At 42.6% G+C, this 21,626-nt stretch overlaps 1 protein-coding gene across 1 annotated transcript in view; it reads left to right on the top strand.

Moving 5' to 3' along the window:
• CACNA1D (calcium voltage-gated channel subunit alpha1 D) overlaps window positions 1–21,626 on the top strand; it is a 417,969-nt gene that overhangs the window by 252,297 nt on the left and 144,046 nt on the right. The window contains 5 exon segments of the mRNA XM_088478679.1: window positions 4,136–4,296; window positions 5,764–5,989; window positions 6,074–6,281; window positions 10,379–10,499; window positions 11,097–11,211. Of these exon segments, the coding sequence (XP_088334805.1) occupies window positions 4,136–4,296; window positions 5,764–5,989; window positions 6,074–6,281; window positions 10,379–10,499; window positions 11,097–11,211 (831 nt within the window).

The following is a 21,626-nucleotide window of genomic DNA, read 5'->3' as shown; positions in this document are numbered from 1 at the left end:
ACCATAAAAAAAATCTAGTTTTTATTTTTTATGTTATTGTAAATTTAAACCATTGCACATAGCAATTGGGCAGTAGTGACACGTCTACAGAAAAGAGAAGAAAAATAAGTCAGTTAGAGCCTGGTCATGCATCCAGCCATTTTACAATGGTCGTAGCTGGCCATACACCGCAACTCAGTGTCGGACTGAGGCACGAAGGGCCCACCGGGAGAATGCAGTGGTAGGGGCCCATGCTTAAGGGGTGTGGCCATCCTCCAGGGGGCTGTGGCCAGCCACCACAGATGCTTAGCTAACCAATAGGCAAATCTGTAGTTTCTATAGAAAGGAACCAAGCCATTATGTTGATCAGTGGTACTACTCCACCAGGTATCTGATCATCTAATGGAACCTGACACCTAGAGGAGGAGGATGGGCCCTCAGGCAGTGGGGCCCACCGGGGATTTCCCCTGTACCCCTGTGGTCCAGTCCAACCCTGCCACAACTATATTGTTCCAACTTGGCAACGAGTTGGCTGGTTGGAATGATAATCAGACAGTATGGCATTTGAACTGCAAAAAAACGGTTGTTCCAACTAGTTGGGAGAATCAAACATGTTTAATTTTTCCCACTGAATCTAGTGTCGTTTCCAACTCCCCCCCCAACTGAACGATAAGTAAGGCGGACTGGCAGGCAATGTCTGCCTACCTTTCACCATCCATATATCCATCACTGCCGGGGCTGCCCCTGTCAGCCAGGGATCCGTGGGCGGCGGACCATGAGGAGGAGGGTAGTTGCTGCTTCTGCACGTCCCCTCCTTAGGCCATCTAGTCTTACAAGAGGTGACCGTGGCTGCTTTCGGATCCAGGACCTCTCTTACAGGTCCCCAAGCTGCTGCGATAGCAAACCCACTATCTTACCTGTAAGATATTTACTAAGAAGGACGCCGCTTATTTAGGACTTGTGTATAATGACTTTTATTTGCACTGTATTAAGGAGTATACTATCAGCCTGAAGGGCCGGGCTCTTACATAGACTGTACAGATAAAGGAGACATTCGAATACTGTATCCACACTGAACAGATGGATGAGGGTAGACTGTTATGTATCCAGCCCTCTGATCACCTTCAGGCCAGACTAAAACGCTCCTTGTCTATCATAGCTTATTTATGGGCCAATTAATTATTGTAGGGTGTTATTGTTTGTTATTTTCCTATTGCCAACTTGATATATAATTAGGGAAATAGTATTTCTTCTCGCACTTATAGTCCATATAGTTGCAGACACTATGCATTACAGTTTGACTATTCCTTGCATTTTCCTGATTTAGAAAGCCTTGTAAAATAGTTCTCTTAGTAGTGTGGTTTCCTTCTGAAACGTCTAACAAGCAAACTTGTATTAGTCTCCCAGTGCTTTCAGTGTAGGTAACAACTAGGCCTCTATTTACTAAAGTGAGAGTTTTTAGAAGTGAAGATGTTGCCCGTAGCAACCAATCAGATTCTAGATATAATCTTTTAGAAGGTGCTAGATACATGCTAAGTAGATTTTGAATAGTTGCTATGGGCAACACTTCTAAAAACCTGCACTTTAGTAAATATACCTCTTAGTATCAATTAGTCTCCTGTTTATGTAATTGTTTCAACTTGTATCTAAATATATATTGCTTTGCCCTTATTACTTTACCTATCCTGGGTACACACTAGACGATATGTCATCCGATCCTGCGGATCGGAGAAACAAATCGGGTACACCGTCTAGTGTGTACCCATGATATGCGCGTTCCCGCAGGTTGCTATCTAAATCACCCAGGGTCCCGTCACTAGCGATGTCGTGCTAAGTACCATCATCTAGTGTGTACCCATGATATGCGCGTTCCCGCAGGTTGCTATCTAAATCACCCAGGGTCCCGTCACTAGCGATGTCGTGCTAAGTACCATCATCTAGTGTGTACCCAGTTTAAGGTTCATTGAAAATCAGTAGGAGAATGCTGCAGCCCTAATGTAACAGGAGATTCTGTGCTACATGTGCAAGGGCAAGCTTGCACTTGTGGTTTTCCAAGTGCCAGGTTGCCTTTCCAGCTAGGCCACGCTGGGACCTGTAGTTCGCTGTAAAAAAAATGTGAAATGAAAAAAAATAAGCCCACTTTTATTGAAATAAATATACATTCAAAAGTTTTTTTCTCTTAAAAAATTATAATTTATTTATTAAAAACATGCAGAAGTAAGCATACACTGTCCTCCAACTTCTGTAGATCACAAGTTGGAGAGAAGTTGGCTGGTCTGATAAAAAAGTTGGTTAGGTGTGTGGAGCACCATTTTAGTACAGACAAGTTGGACGGTTGGTCAGTTGCAGGAAAGTTGATCTGATCAGTGAGGTGCGGTGAGGTCAATGGCTGGGGAGGCACACATGTAGATGGTTCTGAGGGCCTAATTCAGACCCGCTCGCGAGCGAAGGACGCTCGCAAGCGGGTCAATGGTGCCCTAATGCACATGCGCACGACGGAGGGAGCTATGGGTCTCGCACCAAAGGGGGCGTGCTGTCGATGGTGATTGACAGCACTCCCCCTTTGGTGGGCGTGCAACCATCGCAACCATCATCATGGACGCTCGCATAAGCTATGGGTGGTAACCCACAGCTATGCGAGCGTCCAAGAGGCCGCTCCAATGTTAGGTAGGAGGGCCCTGATTCAGAGCGAGCGCTCTGGTCAGAGCGTCCGGCTCTGAATCAGGCCCTGAGTTCACATGACACTCTCCAACCTGCATCACTGTGTCTTCTCTTGCTGCTGCTGTCTGAGCTGCGATCTAATCACTGCAGTGCACTTCCTGGTTATATGACACATCAAAAGTGTCCATCAGTGCTCAAGACACGCCCCCATACTCAGAGGCATGCCTCTATTAGCTCACTTTCTGTGCAGCTTACTACCCGTGGTGTGGCCCCACCCCCAGCTCTGCAAGCAGTATCTGACTATATAGAAGCGAGGCTGAGCTGTTGCTGCCTCATTTCTCAACTCCCTGCAGTCCCAGGGAGCTCCACAAACCTGGTGAGTGTTATCTATAACAATGATTGCAATAGACAAAGAAGATGTTTATAAGTTATAAATATCTTCTTTGTATTATTCCAGTGACTCCCAACCTCTGTCCTCAAGGCACACTAACAGTCCTGGTTTTAGTGATAGCCATGATTGTGCACAGATGGTTAAATCAAAATAACTGAGGTACTAATTAAGTCACTTGTGCTCAAGTATGGCTATCCCTAAAACCTGGACTGTTAGTGTGCCTTGAGGACCCTGGTTGGGAACCCCTGTATTATTCTAATCATTTTTATATAAAATCTCAGGAGTATGACAGTGGAGTCTCTGCCTACCTGACTGCACGTCCCTGGGTCTGAATTATGGCCCGCTTAACGTGTCTTATTTATTAGATAGGGCGAAAAGCTTCACTGTGTGATCATGGTCGGTCATAGCAGAGGAATTGCTGGCAAAGCCTATTTAAGAGGTATACTTTTAGGATAGGTTTATTATTTGGGAAAAATAATCTTGTAAGTCATCAACAGCTTTAAAACTGACTTATATTTCTTGATAATATGTTTAATCTAGATTTTACTATTTATTTATTTTACAATCAAGTCTGGGCATTCAGTTCCTCTGCACAAATGTGATTGGCTGGCCATCTCACACATGCACAGATCCTTTTACACTGGCTTGGCGATCTGCCACGTAACTATTTTAAAGGCTAGGTAGTGGCGATAAGTAGTTACCATAGCAATAAAAAGTCTGTCTTATTGCCATATTTTTATATATAGACCCCTAAGTAGCCATGTAGCCAGCTTTTCGCACTCTGCAGAACAGAGATAGACAGTTTCGATTCTCCATCTACGGCACAACCGAGTATTTGTAGAGCACACTGCGGCTATCGGATACATAAGAGCTGGGGAGCCGCAGGTTGACTAAACCTGCTGTACAATTACTTTTACTTAACTTAAGTAGAACAGAGTAGATTATTTTTTTAAGTAAAACATTTTATCCCAAACTTGTACAGTTTACACGTCAGTGACAATGGAAATTGTAATTACGTTTTAGCCACATCCTCTATTACTGTATGTAAGTATTGCAGTTATTGCTGCAACTCAGTCTTCCTTTCTTGTTCTCTCTCCTCACCAGTCGACGCTGGCGTCGATGGAACCGTTTTAACCGAAGAAGGTGCAGGGCTGCCGTGAAATCTGTTTCCTTTTACTGGCTGGTTATCATCTTAGTCTTTCTCAATACTTTAACCATCTCATCTGAGCACTACGACCAGCCTAATTGGCTGACACAGATACAGGGTACGTGCATTTCAGTTATGCTCAGTCCATAAAACCCACCAGATTCTGCCTTTTAAAAGTCTTGAATAACATAAAACAGTTGTAGGAGCATCTTCCCATTCAGTCATTATTGTGTGCAGCAGGATCCAGAATTAACTGAAAAAAAAAATGATTATCAGGTTTCATGTGAAAACAGGGTGACTCGGGATACACTTATGCTGGGCATACACTGCCAGATAAAATGTCTGTCAGACCGACAGACATTTTATCTGGCTGCCTGCCAGCCGCAGATGTCGCCGGCATACACTGTGAGAGAAATGTCACAGTGTATAGCCCGACATCCGCGCTCCGCCCCCGGGGGAGGAGACATTTCCCTGTTCCTTCCGTAGGAAGGAGCACAGGAAATGTCTGTCTGTCGGCTGCACTGGGCATACACTGCCCGATGCGGCCGACAGTTTCCTGGGTAAATATCGCATCGGACGGGCATGCTGGACAATCCAGCATGCCCGACTGAGCAATATTTAACCCTCGGTCGCCCGCACACACGCTACAATTATCGCGGCGATCAGCCGATATCGGGCGGATCGTCCCGATAATTGCAGCGTGTATGGCCAGCATTAGGAGTCCTAGGTAAGTGTCAAAATTGAGCCTTTTGAAAGGACTCAGTAAACCTCTATTTTGATAATGATATTTCATAAGCAAAATTCCCCTAGCACAAATAAGACAGCATTAAGAGATTTGGGGGTATATTTACTAAAGTGCGAGTTTTTAGAACTGATGTTGCCCATAGCAACCAATCAGATTCTACCTAAAATTTAACTAGCAACTTATAGAAGATAATAGCTAGAATCTGATTGGTTGCTATGGGCAACATCTCCACTTCTAAAACTCACTTTAGTAAATATACCCCTTACATTCTACCTGATAATAGCAAGTGCCGTAACTAGGGTTGTGCGAGTGGTGCCAAAGCACAGAGCGCACCACCTCGCCCACTGCCCCTGCATCTGGGTAGCATGGTTCCTGGACCGGTACCCTGCAGCCAGAATCACTGAGGATGCTCCAGGCAGAGCTGTAATTACCGTGGCCACCCCCTCCGTATGACTTCATGGCATCTTGCTCTTTGGAGGACGTGGCCGGCCCATGGCGCAGAAAAGCCCTGTTATAGCCCTGATAGCAATGCAAAGATTTCAGTTGCATACATTTGCCAGGCCACGGCAAGGCGTCTCTGTTCTGGTGGTCCTAATGTTATATGATAATAGCACCTACTTTGGGTGATATATTTATGTATTTCTAAATTAAGAGCTAATTTACCTTGAGGTGTATATAAAGATGTGTGTGTGATGGATGGATGTGATCTGGAACAGCAAGTCGCACCAATTTACATCACAAGGTACGCAGGAAAACTTGCAGTGCTACCATACTTTGCTACATACATGCGCAGTCCCTCATGTAGTTTGTAAGGTTATAATCAGATGTCATATGTTCCAGATATCGCAAACAAGGTCCTCCTGGCCTGTTTCACCTGTGAGATGTTGGTGAAGATGTACAGTCTGGGGCTTCAAGCTTATTTTGTCTCCCTCTTCAATCGCTTTGATTGTTTTGTGGTGTGTGGAGGCATCACAGAAACCATCCTGGTGGAACTGGAGATCATGTCACCTCTGGGAATATCTGTCTTTCGATGTGTCAGACTCTTAAGGATTTTTAAAGTGACAAGGTAAGCAGGCAGCAGTGGCCGCACATCTCTTCTGGAATCCTGTCTGCCACGTGCTTGCTCATTAGTATCTTGTCTCATTTCCAGGCACTGGGCTTCCCTCAGCAACCTGGTAGCGTCATTGTTGAACTCCATGAAGTCTATTGCTTCTTTATTGCTCCTGCTTTTCCTCTTCATCATCATCTTCTCGTTGCTTGGGATGCAACTATTTGGCGGCAAGTTCAACTTCGATGAAACACAGACAAAAAGAAGCACTTTTGATAACTTCCCCCAATCTCTTCTAACCGTGTTCCAGGTACCAATAAATAGTGTGTGTTATGTGTCCGTCACTGCAACTAAGTGACAGGCCCACTAGGTCAGGATTAGCTCCAGCGTTGTTGGGCAATGCCCAACAATTAGAGTGATAGTTCATATTAAAAGTTTTTGAATGAGTTGTACACTGTCTAGAATTGAATGAGATGCTTAAGACATGGAAACGAGACCAAAATTCTTGAATGAGGTCTATCAGATATGTAGACAAAGTTTACACTAGGATATCTAGTATGAAACACTAAACCCTAGACAAATGCTTTAAAACTTTTTTATTGGCTACTTACAATATCTACTTATAAATCAATATATACATTTTACTTTTCTTTTTTTTCACCTTTTGCGTTAAAGCTGTACTATCACCTATGGAGCAATATAACAGCCCCCTCCCCTCACTGAACGAACATGAAGATCTATAACCCTTCCGCCAGTTTTATTTTCAGTGCACTGTTCATGCAAATCTGACTGTGGTAAAATCTTAATGTAGGCAAAGCCTACCTATAGCTCTGAGGTCAGATGTAGCCTTTATTGTCAGTCTAAAGTGAAGAGTTTAAAAATAATCTTGGTATTTGTCCTTGTTAACTGTACAACATGTATAAGTCGTTCCATCAAGCTGTACTAAATAGGAATCAGAAGCTGTCAGTATTCTGACTGCAACCGGACTTGGGGTTGATCCTCCCGGCTCCAGTTTGAGTAGTGAAGTGGGCAGGTGCGTGATGACGCGTTTCGCTGCGAATTACATCATCACAGTCCAGCCATATGCAATATAAATCTGCAAATTGCATTTGTGGCATCACATCCCTGCCCTCATAGACCTGAGGAAGAAAAGTATGTAAGTATGAAGAATATTGATAACTATGGCTAAACTAGCACCTAACTTTTACTATAGCTACATACCCTGTGTGTTAATGTGATTACATTGTGTGTGTTTCTTTGAGTTGCATTGGATTTCCATACCTACAAGTTAGTAAGCGAAAGAACAATTGCAAAATTAATTAAATGTTTTCTTCTTCCTCTTCATTAAATCCTACATACTGAATATACATACATACTGAACATTCATACATACATACTGAACATGCATACATACATAAAATACATACTGAACATACATACTGAACATACGTACAATACATAGATACTGAACATACATACATACTGAACATACATACATACTTAACATGCATAAATACATACTGAACATACATACTGAACATGTATACATGCATACATACTGAACATACATAAAATACATACTGAACATGTATACATGCATACATACTGAACATACATAAAATACATACTGAACATGTATACATGCATACATACTGAACATACATAAAATACATACTGAACATACATATATACATACATACACACGTAAATAAAGGTAAATGTTTAGTAATAAGAGTCAGCATGAATCATCCTGCCCCTGTAATCCTCCTACACTCACATATCCATGTGCAGTTGCCTTTTGAGCGGCTTTGAGCACCGGGCGTGAATCAGAGCTATACGCTAATGCCATCGCAGCTGCCATCCCGGACGTAGCTGCTGTGCGATAATATGCAAATGTCGCAGACGCTGGGAGATGTAGTGATGCAGCCACCTGCGGCTTTGCAATTCCAAGTGTTGTGCGTACAAAGACGCAGCATCGCTCGCAGATTATTTGATTATCGTTCTTTTACGTAAGCCTATGGTCGCGCACAATGGCTGCAGGAACTGACGCCGGAGCCACTCTTCTTGCATACAGGATCGCAGGCGCAGGATGTGACGCCCCCCAAAACAGACGCAACACGCTTGCGTTCTTTGCCGCTACTCCCCGTTACCTCCCCAAAACGCCCCCTGACTGTTTATCACACTGCGGATAAATAGTCACTGGGAGCTACTACGGTAATGTACCTTGATGCATGCGCCGTGCAACTTATAAGCATGCGCAGTTTACTGATAATCGTTCCACTGCTAAAATATCGGCATTGCGTACAACTCTGAATAAGGCCCAATGTCCTTATGTGCAAAGAATGAAATCTTAGCCAGGAATAGCGCCATCATCAGGTTATTTACATCTGTCATGCTTCTGAAACCTCACCACATATATTTTCTATCCTACTAACAGCATAGTTAAAAATTGTTGTATTTACTTGGTTATGTTTTTAAACTTCACATACTGTAGAAGATGGGGCAATTGTTTCATTCATCGCTGCAACAATAAAAGCCTATTTCTATGTCAATCGCCACCTTTTCTTACTAAATACACATCAAAGGCTTCTGTTGCAATGAAATTATTTCCTTTTGTGATTGCCTTTTTGCCTTGTGCATTTCTACAACCAATTTGGTGTCTCGGAATGAACATGAATAGCAAACAGCTGTCTTTTTATAGCCATAGTACTATGGCTGGGATTATTTTTAGTGAGACAACACTTGATTGTCTCACTTTCATTGTGTTCTTTATTCTTGCTGCTTCTAATTAGTTTGTGAGAATGTTTCGACAATGCAGTGGTTTATATTCAAGCTCGTTTCACAAAGAATAGGCGCTTTTAAAAGGATAATTAAACTATACACACACAAGTAAGACGATCGATTTCCATTATATCGTTCACCTTTATTGACTTTAAAAGTAAAATGACAGTGTTGCTAGGAATATGTTATACAGCCAATCGTGGTGCAGTTTGTCCTGCTGCAGTCACCTTCCATTGGTACTACTCGTCCCGACTCCAATAGTGGATTGACTAATTTATTTATATTTAATATCTCTTGTTTTATAAAGCGCCAGCATATTATGGAGCACTATACATTGACTGGATCATGATACAGATAAAAATATACAGTGACATGAAACAGAAGATAAAGATGACCCTGCTTAAATGAGCTTACGCTCTAACAGATTGGAAAACAATTGATATGTAAGATAGCTGAATAGCAGTCGCACCTACTGGTAGGAAAGTACATGGGGCCTGGTAAGGCAGCAGCCATATCAGCCAGAAATGGTAACGCAGCTATTGGTGACTGGTATTTCTCGGCAGGGTGGGACAATTGAGAAATAGTGGATCGTGGAGACATGAAACACAAACTAGTCATTGTCTGAAGAGGGTTAAGCTGGGTACACACTATGCTATCCACTAAATGATCTATCGTTTCGATGCGGATCAGAACTATATTGATCGTGTGGATCGCATAGTGTGTACGGACTATCTATTCGCTTCCGCAGTCGCATGTGATATCATCCGGTCGGCCGTACTGCATGACCAACTGGAAGATTTCGCATGCACCGACATTGCAGGTAATAATGGACAGAACGAGGGATCATTCCGTCATTCATTACATCGCTCAATGTGTACCCGACATATCGCCTGGGTACACTTCGGCAAGTGTGTATCCAGCTTTAGCTGCTGCCAACCATGACCTGTCTTTGCCATCTTTATGATTTCAACCGTCTGCCTCTTCTGGTTCTGTAAAAGCCTTTTGCGTTCATGTTGTATGGCACTCTTACGGTTATCCAACAACATGGAAGGCATGGAGACAACCAAAGAGAAATAGAAATGTCTACAGCTATGACAATTGAACTCTTCGGGGTATATTTACTAAAGTGCAGGTTTTTAGAACTGGAGATGTTGCCCATAGCAACCAATCGGATTGTACTAACATTTATCTAGCACTTTCTAGAAGATAATAGCTAGAATCTGATTGGTTGCTATGGGCAACATCTCCACTTCTAAAAACTCCAATGGATCAACTGAGAGGGTATTCTGGTAGATCTGTGAAGCAACAATGGCCTTCGTGTGATGACACTCCTTGATACTAAAATATTCTCTTAATGTTCAGCAAAAATTTCTGGGTTATTTTGTGCCAAATTACTATATCTGTTCAGTTCGACCCATCACAAATTAACTACAGAATGAGATATTCATTGATCTGGCCAAACAGCCATAGATCCAAACTTTTCAGTTGTTTTCTGTAGTTGCACCAGTTCATAGAATTGTTCTGTTGTGGACTGATCAAAATAAAATATTGTTATCCCTCCCTTAGGGAATATTAAGATGTAATTTTATGATGCTATCAAATGTGACGGAATTGTTATCTCTTTAGATACTAACTGGCGAGGACTGGAACGCTGTGATGTACGATGGAATCATGGCTTATGGAGGGCCGTCGTCTTCAGGAATGATCGTTTGCGTGTACTTTATCATACTGTTTATCTGTGGTAACTGTATCCTTCCATCTAAGAAAGAATCTCAAAAAGTTTCATATTTTTCCTTGTGGAAAATCTGTAATACAGAATTTTACTTGGTGTTTTATAGTGTGTACTAATTGTTTAGTGACAAATTTACTAATCCTGTAGTGGACGAAGAGAACATGTTGGCGAGATAGAGTCTAAGGCAGGGGTTCCCAACCACGGTCCTCAAGGCACACTAACAGTCCAGGTTTTAAGGATAGCCATACTTGAGCACAGGTGTTTTAATTAGTACCTCGGTTATTTTGATTTATCCATCTGTGCTCAAGCATGGATATCACTAAAACCTGGACTGTTAGTGTGTCTTGAGGACCGAGGTTGGGAAACACTGGTCTAAGGGGTATATTTACTAAAGTGAGAGTTTTTAGAAGATGTTGCCCATAGCAACCAATCAGATTCTAGCTATTATCTTCTAGAAGGTGCTAGATAAATGTTAAATAGAATCTGATTGTTTGCTATGGGCAACATCTCCAATTCTAAAAACCCGCACTTTAGTAAATATACCCCTAAATCAGACTAATCCTATGAAGACAGTACATGTAGAGATTCACTTTCTAAGCTTGCGCATCCCAGATATTCTTCTAAACGTCTTCTTGGCCATTGCGGTGGATAATTTGGCAGATGCAGAGAGTTTGAACACTGCTCAGAAAGAAGCTGCTGAGGAAAAGGAGAAGAAAAAGAGCGCAAGGTACAGAAACTGGCAAGAACATTTTTGGGGGAGATTTATAATGTGTTTTAAATTGGGGTTATTCTGTTGTTGTCTCACATTAATCAGGTCTTGTCTTCTGTTTCATGGGGCGCGGTGTTCTACAACACAGTGTATAATAGCAGGCTGTTATCCATAGGTTCTTAAACTCTGTCCTCAGGAACCCAAACAGTGCATGTTTTCCAGGTCTCCTCACAGAATCACAAGTGATATAATTAGCTCCAATTGTGGATCTTTTAAAGTGTCAGCCAGTAGTGAATATACCTGTGCACCTGCTAGATGACCTGGAAAACAGGAACGGTTTGGGGTCCTGAGGACCGAGTTTGAGAACCACTGCTGTAAACCATTGCTGTACGACTCAAAATCAGATTGTAATGTATGTATCCTACAATAGTAGTCACAGGTCTGGTGCTGCTGCCATGGAATGCACATTCTCAGGGTGCCACGGTTACGTGCTACGCTTCTGGTGTCGCCCATGTGAGGCCACTACTACAAATTTTCCAGGGACTTTTTAGTTCCTCTAGTAGTATCCTGTGACAAAGTGAGCTCTATCCTCTTCATTTGAAAGTAGTTTTAAATGGCAAAACAGAACTCACTATGCCATTGCTTAGCACAAGTAACTCACTCGCCGCGATATCATTGGAGCCTTTTTTCTTTAGGGACAAAAATCCAGGCCGGCCGTGAGTTTACGCCGGTCAACGCAAACTGCATCATTAGCACTTGCACCAGCCCCATGTGTAGGACCAAGAGATAAGTCTGAGACATGCTTCCTTCCCCTTGCCTCAGAATCACAGAGTTCTTGTTACACGCCCACAACACTACCACAAGTGAGGCTGGTTACCTGTGATCACACTGTCACCGTACAGTTCCCGCCCTGAAATGCCCTATTTCATGGAGGGACAAATCTGACAAACTTGCTTCCGCTTGGAGAAAGGACAGAGATTTATCATTGAAAGAGCATAAAGGGCAGAAATGTTGGAGGAACAATGTGTAGAAGACAGTGATGAGCTATACTATACACTATGAGGGGTATTCAATATGAAACGTTAACTTCACTGTCGAAGTTAACGTTTCATATCGGAGTTTTTATCTGCGTTAAAGTATGGTGCGCGCTCCCGCTTATCCCTGTATTCAATATAAAATTAACGAAAACGGGAAACTCCGAAGTTGGATTTGCGTAAAGTTACGAATTTTTCCTTAAAATAATTGTAAGACCCCCCTAAAGTTGTAAAAACATGGGGGATCACTATGGGTACCTCCGTTTTAGCCTTTAATTGAAAGTTGGGGATTTAAATAGCCGCAGCAGGTGTTTTTTTCCCGACATTGAAGAAGTGATGCAGAAGAGCACTTAGGTTATTTTTTTCGTGTTTTTAAGTGGTCCCATCAAATTTGGGGTACATGAAAATGGGTATTAGCATATTTTTAAGTCCCTAAAGTAAGTTTTTAAAAATTCTGCAATTGTGCACCTGCCGCTATAATTCTATTCTAGAAAACACCTGCCACATACTTGCAGAATAGCCCTGAACCTATTTCCCTATTGTTAAACAATTTTTTCCCATTTTTTGTTTTTTTGCACCCCAATTTTGAAATTAATTTTTTGGGGTGTCCCTATTTTTTTTTTTTACTTTTTTTGACACAGTTCTTTTTTAAATGTCAATCACAGGGGTGCAGGCTATTTTTTTTAAGCCTGCACCCCTAAACCCCAATTCTGCACTTTTTTTCGACATCTATTCAATGGTGAAAAGTTATCCCCGTTTTTTATCAAAGACTTCTCAAAACTGCGATAAGTCTTTGAAATAGAATAGGGTGTAAAACTAAAACCTGCGATAATGACGTCATAATTGCGATATTAACGCAAAAACGATGTTATCGCTCCCATATTGAATACCCCTGTATATGTTTGTGAAGATTCATTAAAGGATGTAGTAGTCATTGCAGGCCTACAAATGCCACAATGTACTAATAGGGCTGCAAATGGTATTCTCACACCAGGAAACAGAAAAGAGAAGAGTTTTGCGGATTACAGTGCAAATGTTAGCATTGTATATGTAATCAGAAAACATTAGTTTGTCTAAGCAAACGGTCGGTGTTTCTCAGTAACCTCTTATCATACAGATGTTGCCCCCCTCAGCTGTGATGTTATACAGGGCATATTAGCTGCCTGAGCCTCAGGTAATCTCAGCAGAGACTCAGTGGGGCTGTAAACTGCAATGCTTGATAGGAATTACAGGGCTTAGAATCAGCATGTACATGAGCTGCTATGCTTTTCTCATTTCTCCTGATCCACGGGAATAATGGTAATTACCTGCCTTCCTTCAGTTTAGGAATATTAGAGCCCAATAAAAAATACCTGGTCCTTGTCGCAGTTTGTTAGTGTTACTCAATAGTAATTAACTCCCCCTGGGTCTTCGTACATGATTATTATTACCATTAAAATCTACTAAGTGCTGACATACTCAGGCAGTCACATTGCCAGCATTTACATCCGAATTCTGCTCTGTCCATTAGTGTAAGCTTTTCATGTCATTAGCACTCGGTCCTTCTATATTACTAATTCATCGCCCTTTCTGCATTCATCTTTATTCCTGCTTTGTAGCCTTTACATTTATTTTAAATTGTGATTTTTATTTAAGTGTCTGGTTGTCCCTATTTTTGAAATGGGCAGGCATAGAGCAAACTAGCCATGTACTAGTAATAAATAAATAAATAAAAGCCAGGTGCTAAAGATATAGAGTCCTTCCAGTCTCAATGCGGCTGGATGAGGCAGTTACCCTCAAAAGTAGAAAAACATATATGTAAAAGGAACACAGCCACAGAGCCTGGAGGTATCAATTATTATACTCAAATCAATATGTCGAAAGAATATATAAAACGTTTATTTATAAAACGATCAAACGAATAATATCAGCAGCTGACATCAAAAGACAATGAAAAATAATAAATATAATGATGATAGCCTTAAAAGATCTTATTTAGACATGTAACATTCAATACGTGATCCCTGGATATGGCCCAATGTTAAAGACTTTCTTTTCTCCAGGAAAATTGAGATTAAATGTATCTTATTTATGGACTAAACAATTGTTAACTATGTCCTTACTAGTATTCGCCAGATCGCTAGCTCTTGTGTCTTACTTTCCCCATCTCTCTCCCCTTGATTCTGTAGCTCTTTCCCTCTTATCCTGTCCCTCCCCAATTTCCCTATTTCTCTTCCTATCTTGCCGCCATCTCTCTTGGGATTCCCCTATTTCGTCCCTTGTCTCTCTTTACCCCTCCTATGACCTACCTCTGTCTCACCCCATTTTCTCCCTTCCCCTTTATTTTGTCCCCATCCTGTGGCTTCTGTATATATGCGGAGCACATTGTTGCCCTAGGCATGATGGTGTCCCAGGCTACAGATCAGTGACAGTTGTCTAACTCAGTGCCCCCCATGTCTCTCTGTCTCTCTCTCTCTGTTACCCCTCCCCTCTTTTGTCCCTCATAGGGTGTGGAATGGATGAGCGCATAGCTTCGGGGGGCTGGCGGGTCCATTCATATTGTTCTCTCCCCCACACATTCCTCCGTCTCCCTCTAGGAGGAGCGCGTGGGGCAGTAGTATGAATTTAAGGTAGGCAAAGGCTGGGCAATATCGGAGAAGATAATTGCGTTATCCTCTCCGTTAAGCCTTTCCTACATAGCTGGGATACATAGCTGGGATAGATAGCTGGAATACAGTGGCGTATCTATAATGGGTGCAGTGTGTGCGGGGCGTACCCATATTATTTTAAACTTACCTGTCCGTGGTCCCGCGGTGGGTGTCAGCGCTGCTAAGAACACCGGAAAATGGCCGCTGCAGCCATTTTTCCGGTGTTCTGCGTATGCGCAGTAGACTCTGGGCACACTTTAGTGTCCGGAGTCTACTAATGCTCCGGTGGCTGGCCAGCCGCATCAGTCGGCTGCCGGCCACGTGGAAGAGAGGAGGGGGCCCCGCACGGGGAGTGCACATGCTGGAATAGATAGCTGGGATACATAACTGAGATACAGTAGCTGAAACACATAGCTGAGATACATAGCTGAGATAGATAGCTGAGACACATACAGTAGCTGAGACACATAGCTGGGATACATACAGTAGCTGAGATAGATAGCTGAGATACATACAGTAGCTGAGACACATAGCTGAGATACATACAGTAGCTGAGACACATAGCTGAGATACATACAGTAGCTGAGACACATAGCTGAGATACATACAGTAGCTGAGACACATAGCTGAGATACATACAGTAGCTGAGACACATAGCTGGGATACATACAGTAGCTGAGATAGATAGCTGGGATACATACAGTAGCTGAGATACATAGCTGGGATACATACAGTAGCTGAGACACATAGCTGGGATACATACAGTAGCTGAGACACATAGCTGAGATACATACAGTAGCTGAGACACATAGCTGGGATACATACAGTAGCTGAGATAGATAGCTGGGATACATACAGTAGCTGAGATACATAGCTGGGATACATACAGTAGCTGAGACACATAGCTGGGATACATACAGTAGCTGAGACACATAGCTGGGATACATAGCTGAGATAGATAGCTGAGATACATACAGTAGCTGAGACACATAGCTGGGATACATAGCTGAGATACATAGCTGAGATACATAGCTGAGATACATAGCTGAGATACATACAGTAGCTGAGATAGATAGCTGAGATACATACAGTAGCTGAGACACATAGCTGGGATACATACAGTAGCTGAGATAGATAGCTGAGATACATACAGTAGCTGAGACACATAGCTGGGATACATACAGTAGCTGAGACACATAGCTGAGATACATACAGTAGCTGAGACACATAGCTGAGATACATACAGTAGCTGAGACACATAGCTGAGATACATACAGTAGCTGAGACACATAGCTGAGATACATACAGTAGCTGAGACACATAGCTGGGATACATACAGTAGCTGAGACACATAGCTGGGATACATAGCTGAGATAGATAGCTGAGATACATACAGTAGCTGAGACACATAGCTGGGATACATAGCTGAGATACATAGCTGAGATACATAGCTGAGATAGATAGCTGAGATACATACAGTAGCTGAGACACATAGCTGGGATACATACAGTAGCTGAGATAGATAGCTGAGATACATACAGTAGCTGAGACACATAGCTGGGATACATACAGTAGCTGAGACACATAGCTGAGATACATACAGTAGCTGAGACACATAGCTGAGATACATACAGTAGCTGAGACACATAGCTGAGATACATACAGTAGCTGAGACACATAGCTGAGATACATACAGTAGCTGAGACACATAGCTGAGATACATACAGTAGCTGAGACACATAGCTGGGATACATACAGTAGCTGAGACACATAGCTGGGATACATAGCTGAGATAGATAGCTGAGATACATACAGTAGCTGAGACACATAGCTGGGATACATAGCTGAGATACATAGCTGAGATACATAGCTGAGATAGATAGCTGAGATACATACAGTAGCTGAGACACATAGCTGGGATACATACAGTAGCTGAGATAGATAGCTGAGATACATACAGTAGCTGAGACACATAGCTGGGATACATACAGTAGCTGAGACACATAGCTGAGATACATACAGTAGCTGAGACACATAGCTGAGATACATACAGTAGCTGAGACACATAGCTGAGATACATACAGTAGCTGAGACACATAGCTGGGATACATACAGTAGCTGAGACACATAGCTGGGATACATACAGTAGCTGAGACACATAGCTGAGATACATACAGTAGCTGAGACACATAGCTGGGATACATACAGTAGCTGAGACACATAGCTGAGATACATACAGTAGCTGAGACACACAGCTGGGATACATACAGTAGCTGAGACACATAGCTGGGATACATACAGTAGCTGAGACACATAGCTGAGATACATACAGTAGCTGAGATACATAGCTGGGATACATACAGTAGCTGAGATAGATAGCTGGGATACATACAGTAGCTGAGATACATAGCTGGGATACATACAGTAGCTGAGACACATAGCTGGGATACATAGCTGAGATAGATAGCTGAGATACATACAGTAGCTGAGACACATAGCTGGGATACATAGCTGAGACACATAGCTGAGATACATAGCTGGGATATATACAGTAGCTGAGACACATAGCTGAGATACATACAGTAGCTGAGACACATAGCTGGGATACATACAGTAGCTGAGATAGATAGCTGAGATACATACAGTAGCTGAGACACATAGCTGGGATACATACAGTAGCTGAGACACATAGCTGAGATACATACAGTAGCTGAGACACATAGCTGGGATACATACAGTAGCTGAGACACATAGCTGAGATACATACAGTAGCTGAGACACATAGATGGGATATATACAGTAGCTGAGACACATAGCTGAGATACATACAGTAGCTGAGACACATAGCTGGGATACATACAGTAGCTGAGACACATAGCTGGGATACATACAGTAGCTGAGACACATAGCTGAGATACATACAGTAGCTGAGATACATAGCTGGGATACATACAGTAGCTGAGACACATAGCTGGGATACATACAGTAGCTGAGACACATAGCTGGGATACATACAGTAGCTGAGACACATAGCTGGGATACATACAGTAGCTGAGACACACAGCTGGGATATATACAGTAGCTGAGATAGATAGCTGGGATACATACAGTAGCTGAGATACATAGCTGGGATACATACAGTAGCTGAGATAGATAGCTGGGATACATACAGTAGCTGAGATACATAGCTGGGATACATACAGTAGCTGAGACACATAGCTGGGATACATACAGTAGCTGAGACACATAGCTGGGATACATACAGTAGCTGAGACACATAGCTGAGATACATACAGTAGCTGAGATAGATAGCTGGGATACATACAGTAGCTGAGATACATAGCTGGGATACATACAGTAGCTGAGACACATAGCTGGGATACATACAGTAGCTGAGACACATAGCTGAGATACATACAGTAGCTGAGACACATAGCTGGGATACATACAGTAGCTGAGACACATAGCTGGGATACATACAGTAGCTGAGACACACAGCTGGGATACATACAGTAGCTGAGACACACAGCTGGGATACATACAGTAGCTGAGACACATAGCTGGGATATATACAGTAGCTGAGACACATAGCTGAGATACATACAGTAGCTGAGACACATAGATGGGATATATACAGTAGCTGAGACACACAGCTGGGATACATACAGTAGCTGAGACACATAGCTGAGATACATACAGTAGCTGAGACACACAGCTGGGATACATACAGTAGCTGAGACACATAGCTGGGATATATACAGTAGCTGAGACACATAGCTGAGATACATACAGTAGCTGAGACACATAGATGGGATATATACAGTAGCTGAGACACACAGCTGGGATACATACAGTAGCTGAGACACATAGCTGAGATACATACAGTAGCTGAGACACATAGCTGGGATACATACAGTAGCTGAGACACACAGCTGGGATACATACAGTAGCTGAGACACATAGCTGGGATATATACAGTAGCTGAGACACATAGCTGGGATACATACAGTAGCTGAGACACATAGCTGAGATACATACAGTAGCTGAGACACATAGCTGGGATACATACAGTAGCTGAGACACATAGCTGAGATACATACAGTAGCTGAGACACATAGCTGGGATACATACAGTAGCTGAGACACATAGCTGGGATACATACAGTAGCTGAGACACATAGCTGGGATACATACAGTAGCTGAGACACATAGCTGGGATACATACAGTAGCTGAGATACATAGCTGGGATACATACAGTAGCTGAGACACTTAGCTGAGATACATACAGTAGCTGAGACACATAGCTGGGATACATACAGTAGCTGAGACACATAGCTGAGATACATACAGTAGCTGAGACACATAGCTGGGATACATACAGTAGCTGAGACACATAGCTGGGATACATACAGTAGCTGAGACACTTAGCTGGGATACATACAGTAGCTGAGACACATAGCTGGGATACATACAGTAGCTGAGACACTTAGCTGGGATACATACAGTAGCTGAGACACATAGCTGGGATACATACAGTAGCTGAGACACATAGCTGAGATACATACAGTAGCTGAGACACATAGCTGGGATACATACAGTAGCTGAAACACATAGCTGGGATACATACAGTAGCTGAGACACATAGCTGAGATACATACAGTAGCTGAGACACATAGCTGGGATACATACAGTAGCTGAGACACATAGCTGGGATATATACAGTAGCTGAGACACATAGCTGGGATACATACAGTAGCTGAGACACATAGCTGGGATACATACAGTAGCTGAGACACATAGCTGGGATACATACAGTAGCTGAGACACATAGCTGGGATACATACAGTAGCTGAGACACATAGCTGGGATACATACAGTAGCTGAGACACATAGCTGGGATATATACAGTAGCTGAGATAGATAGCTGAAATACATACAGTAGCTGAGACACATAGCTGAGATACATACAGTAGCTGAGACACATAGCTGAGATACATACAGTAGCTGAGACACATAGCTGGGATACATACAGTAGCTGAGACACATAGCTGAGATACATACAGTAGCTGAGATACATAGCTGGGATACATACAGTAGCTGAGATAGATAGCTGGGATACATACAGTAGCTGAGATACATAGCTGGGATACATACAGTAGCTGAGACACATAGCTGGGATACATAGCTGAGATAGATAGCTGGGATACATACAGTAGCTGAGACACATAGCTGGGATACATAGCTGAGATAGATAGCTGAGATACATACAGTAGCTGAGACACATAGCTGGGATACATAGCTGAGACACATAGCTGAGATACATAGCTGGGATATATACAGTAGCTGAGATACATAGCTGAGATACATACAGTAGCTGAGACACATAGCTGGGATACATACAGTAGCTGAGATAGATAGCTGAGATACATACAGTAGCTGAGACACATAGCTGGGATACATACAGTAGCTGAGATAGATAGCTGAGATACATACAGTAGCTGAGACACATAGCTGGGATACATACAGTAGCTGAGACACATAGCTGAGATACATACAGTAGCTGAGACACATAGCTGGGATACATACAGTAGCTGAGACACATAGCTGGGATACATACAGTAGCTGAGACACATAGCTGGGATACATACAGTAGCTGAGACACATAGCTGAGATACATACAGTAGCTGAGATACATAGCTGGGATACATACAGTAGCTGAGACACATAGCTGGGATACATACAGTAGCTGAGACACATAGCTGAGATACATACAGTAGCTGAGACACATAGCTGGGATACATACAGTAGCTGAGACACATAGCTGGGATATATACAGTAGCTGAGATAGATAGCTGGGATACATACAGTAGCTGAGATACATAGCTGGGATACATACAGTAGCTGAGATAGATAGCTGGGATACATACAGTAGCTGAGATACATAGCTGGGATACATACAGTAGCTGAGACACATAGCTGGGATATATACAGTAGCTGAGACACATAGCTGGGATACATAGCTGAGATAGATAGCTGGGATACATACAGTAGCTGAGACACATAGCTGAGATACATACAGTAGCTGAGACACATAGCTGGGATACATACAGTAGCTGAGACACATAGCTGAGATACATACAGTAGCTGAGACACATAGCTGGGATACATACAGTAGCTGAGACACATAGCTGAGATACATACAGTAGCTGAGATAGATAGCTGGGATACATACAGTAGCTGAGACACATAGCTGGGATACATACAGTAGCTGAGACACATAGCTGAGATACATACAGTAGCTGAGACACATAGCTGGGATACATACAGTAGCTGAGACACATAGCTGGGATACATACAGTAGCTGAGACACATAGATGGGATACATACAGTAGCTGAGACACATAGCTGGGATACATACAGTAGCTGAGACACATAGATGGGATATATACAGTAGCTGAGACACACAGCTGGGATACATACAGTAGCTGAGACACATAGCTGGGATACATACAGTAGCTGAGACACACAGCTGGGATACATACAGTAGCTGAGACACATAGCTGGGATATATACAGTAGCTGAGACACATAGCTGAGATACATACAGTAGCTGAGACACATAGATGGGATATATACAGTAGCTGAGACACACAGCTGGGATACATACAGTAGCTGAGACACATAGCTGAGATACATACAGTAGCTGAGACACATAGCTGGGATACATACAGTAGCTGAGACACACAGCTGGGATACATACAGTAGCTGAGACA

The sequence above is a fragment of the Taudactylus pleione genome, unplaced genomic scaffold (assembly GCF_031769625.1).
Source record: "Taudactylus pleione unplaced genomic scaffold, aTauple2 ptg000217l, whole genome shotgun sequence".
Classification (NCBI taxonomy): domain Eukaryota; kingdom Metazoa; phylum Chordata; class Amphibia; order Anura; family Myobatrachidae; genus Taudactylus; species Taudactylus pleione.
The sequence above is the reverse complement of the archived record's forward strand: the minus strand, read 5'-3'. Positions and strand labels throughout refer to the sequence as shown.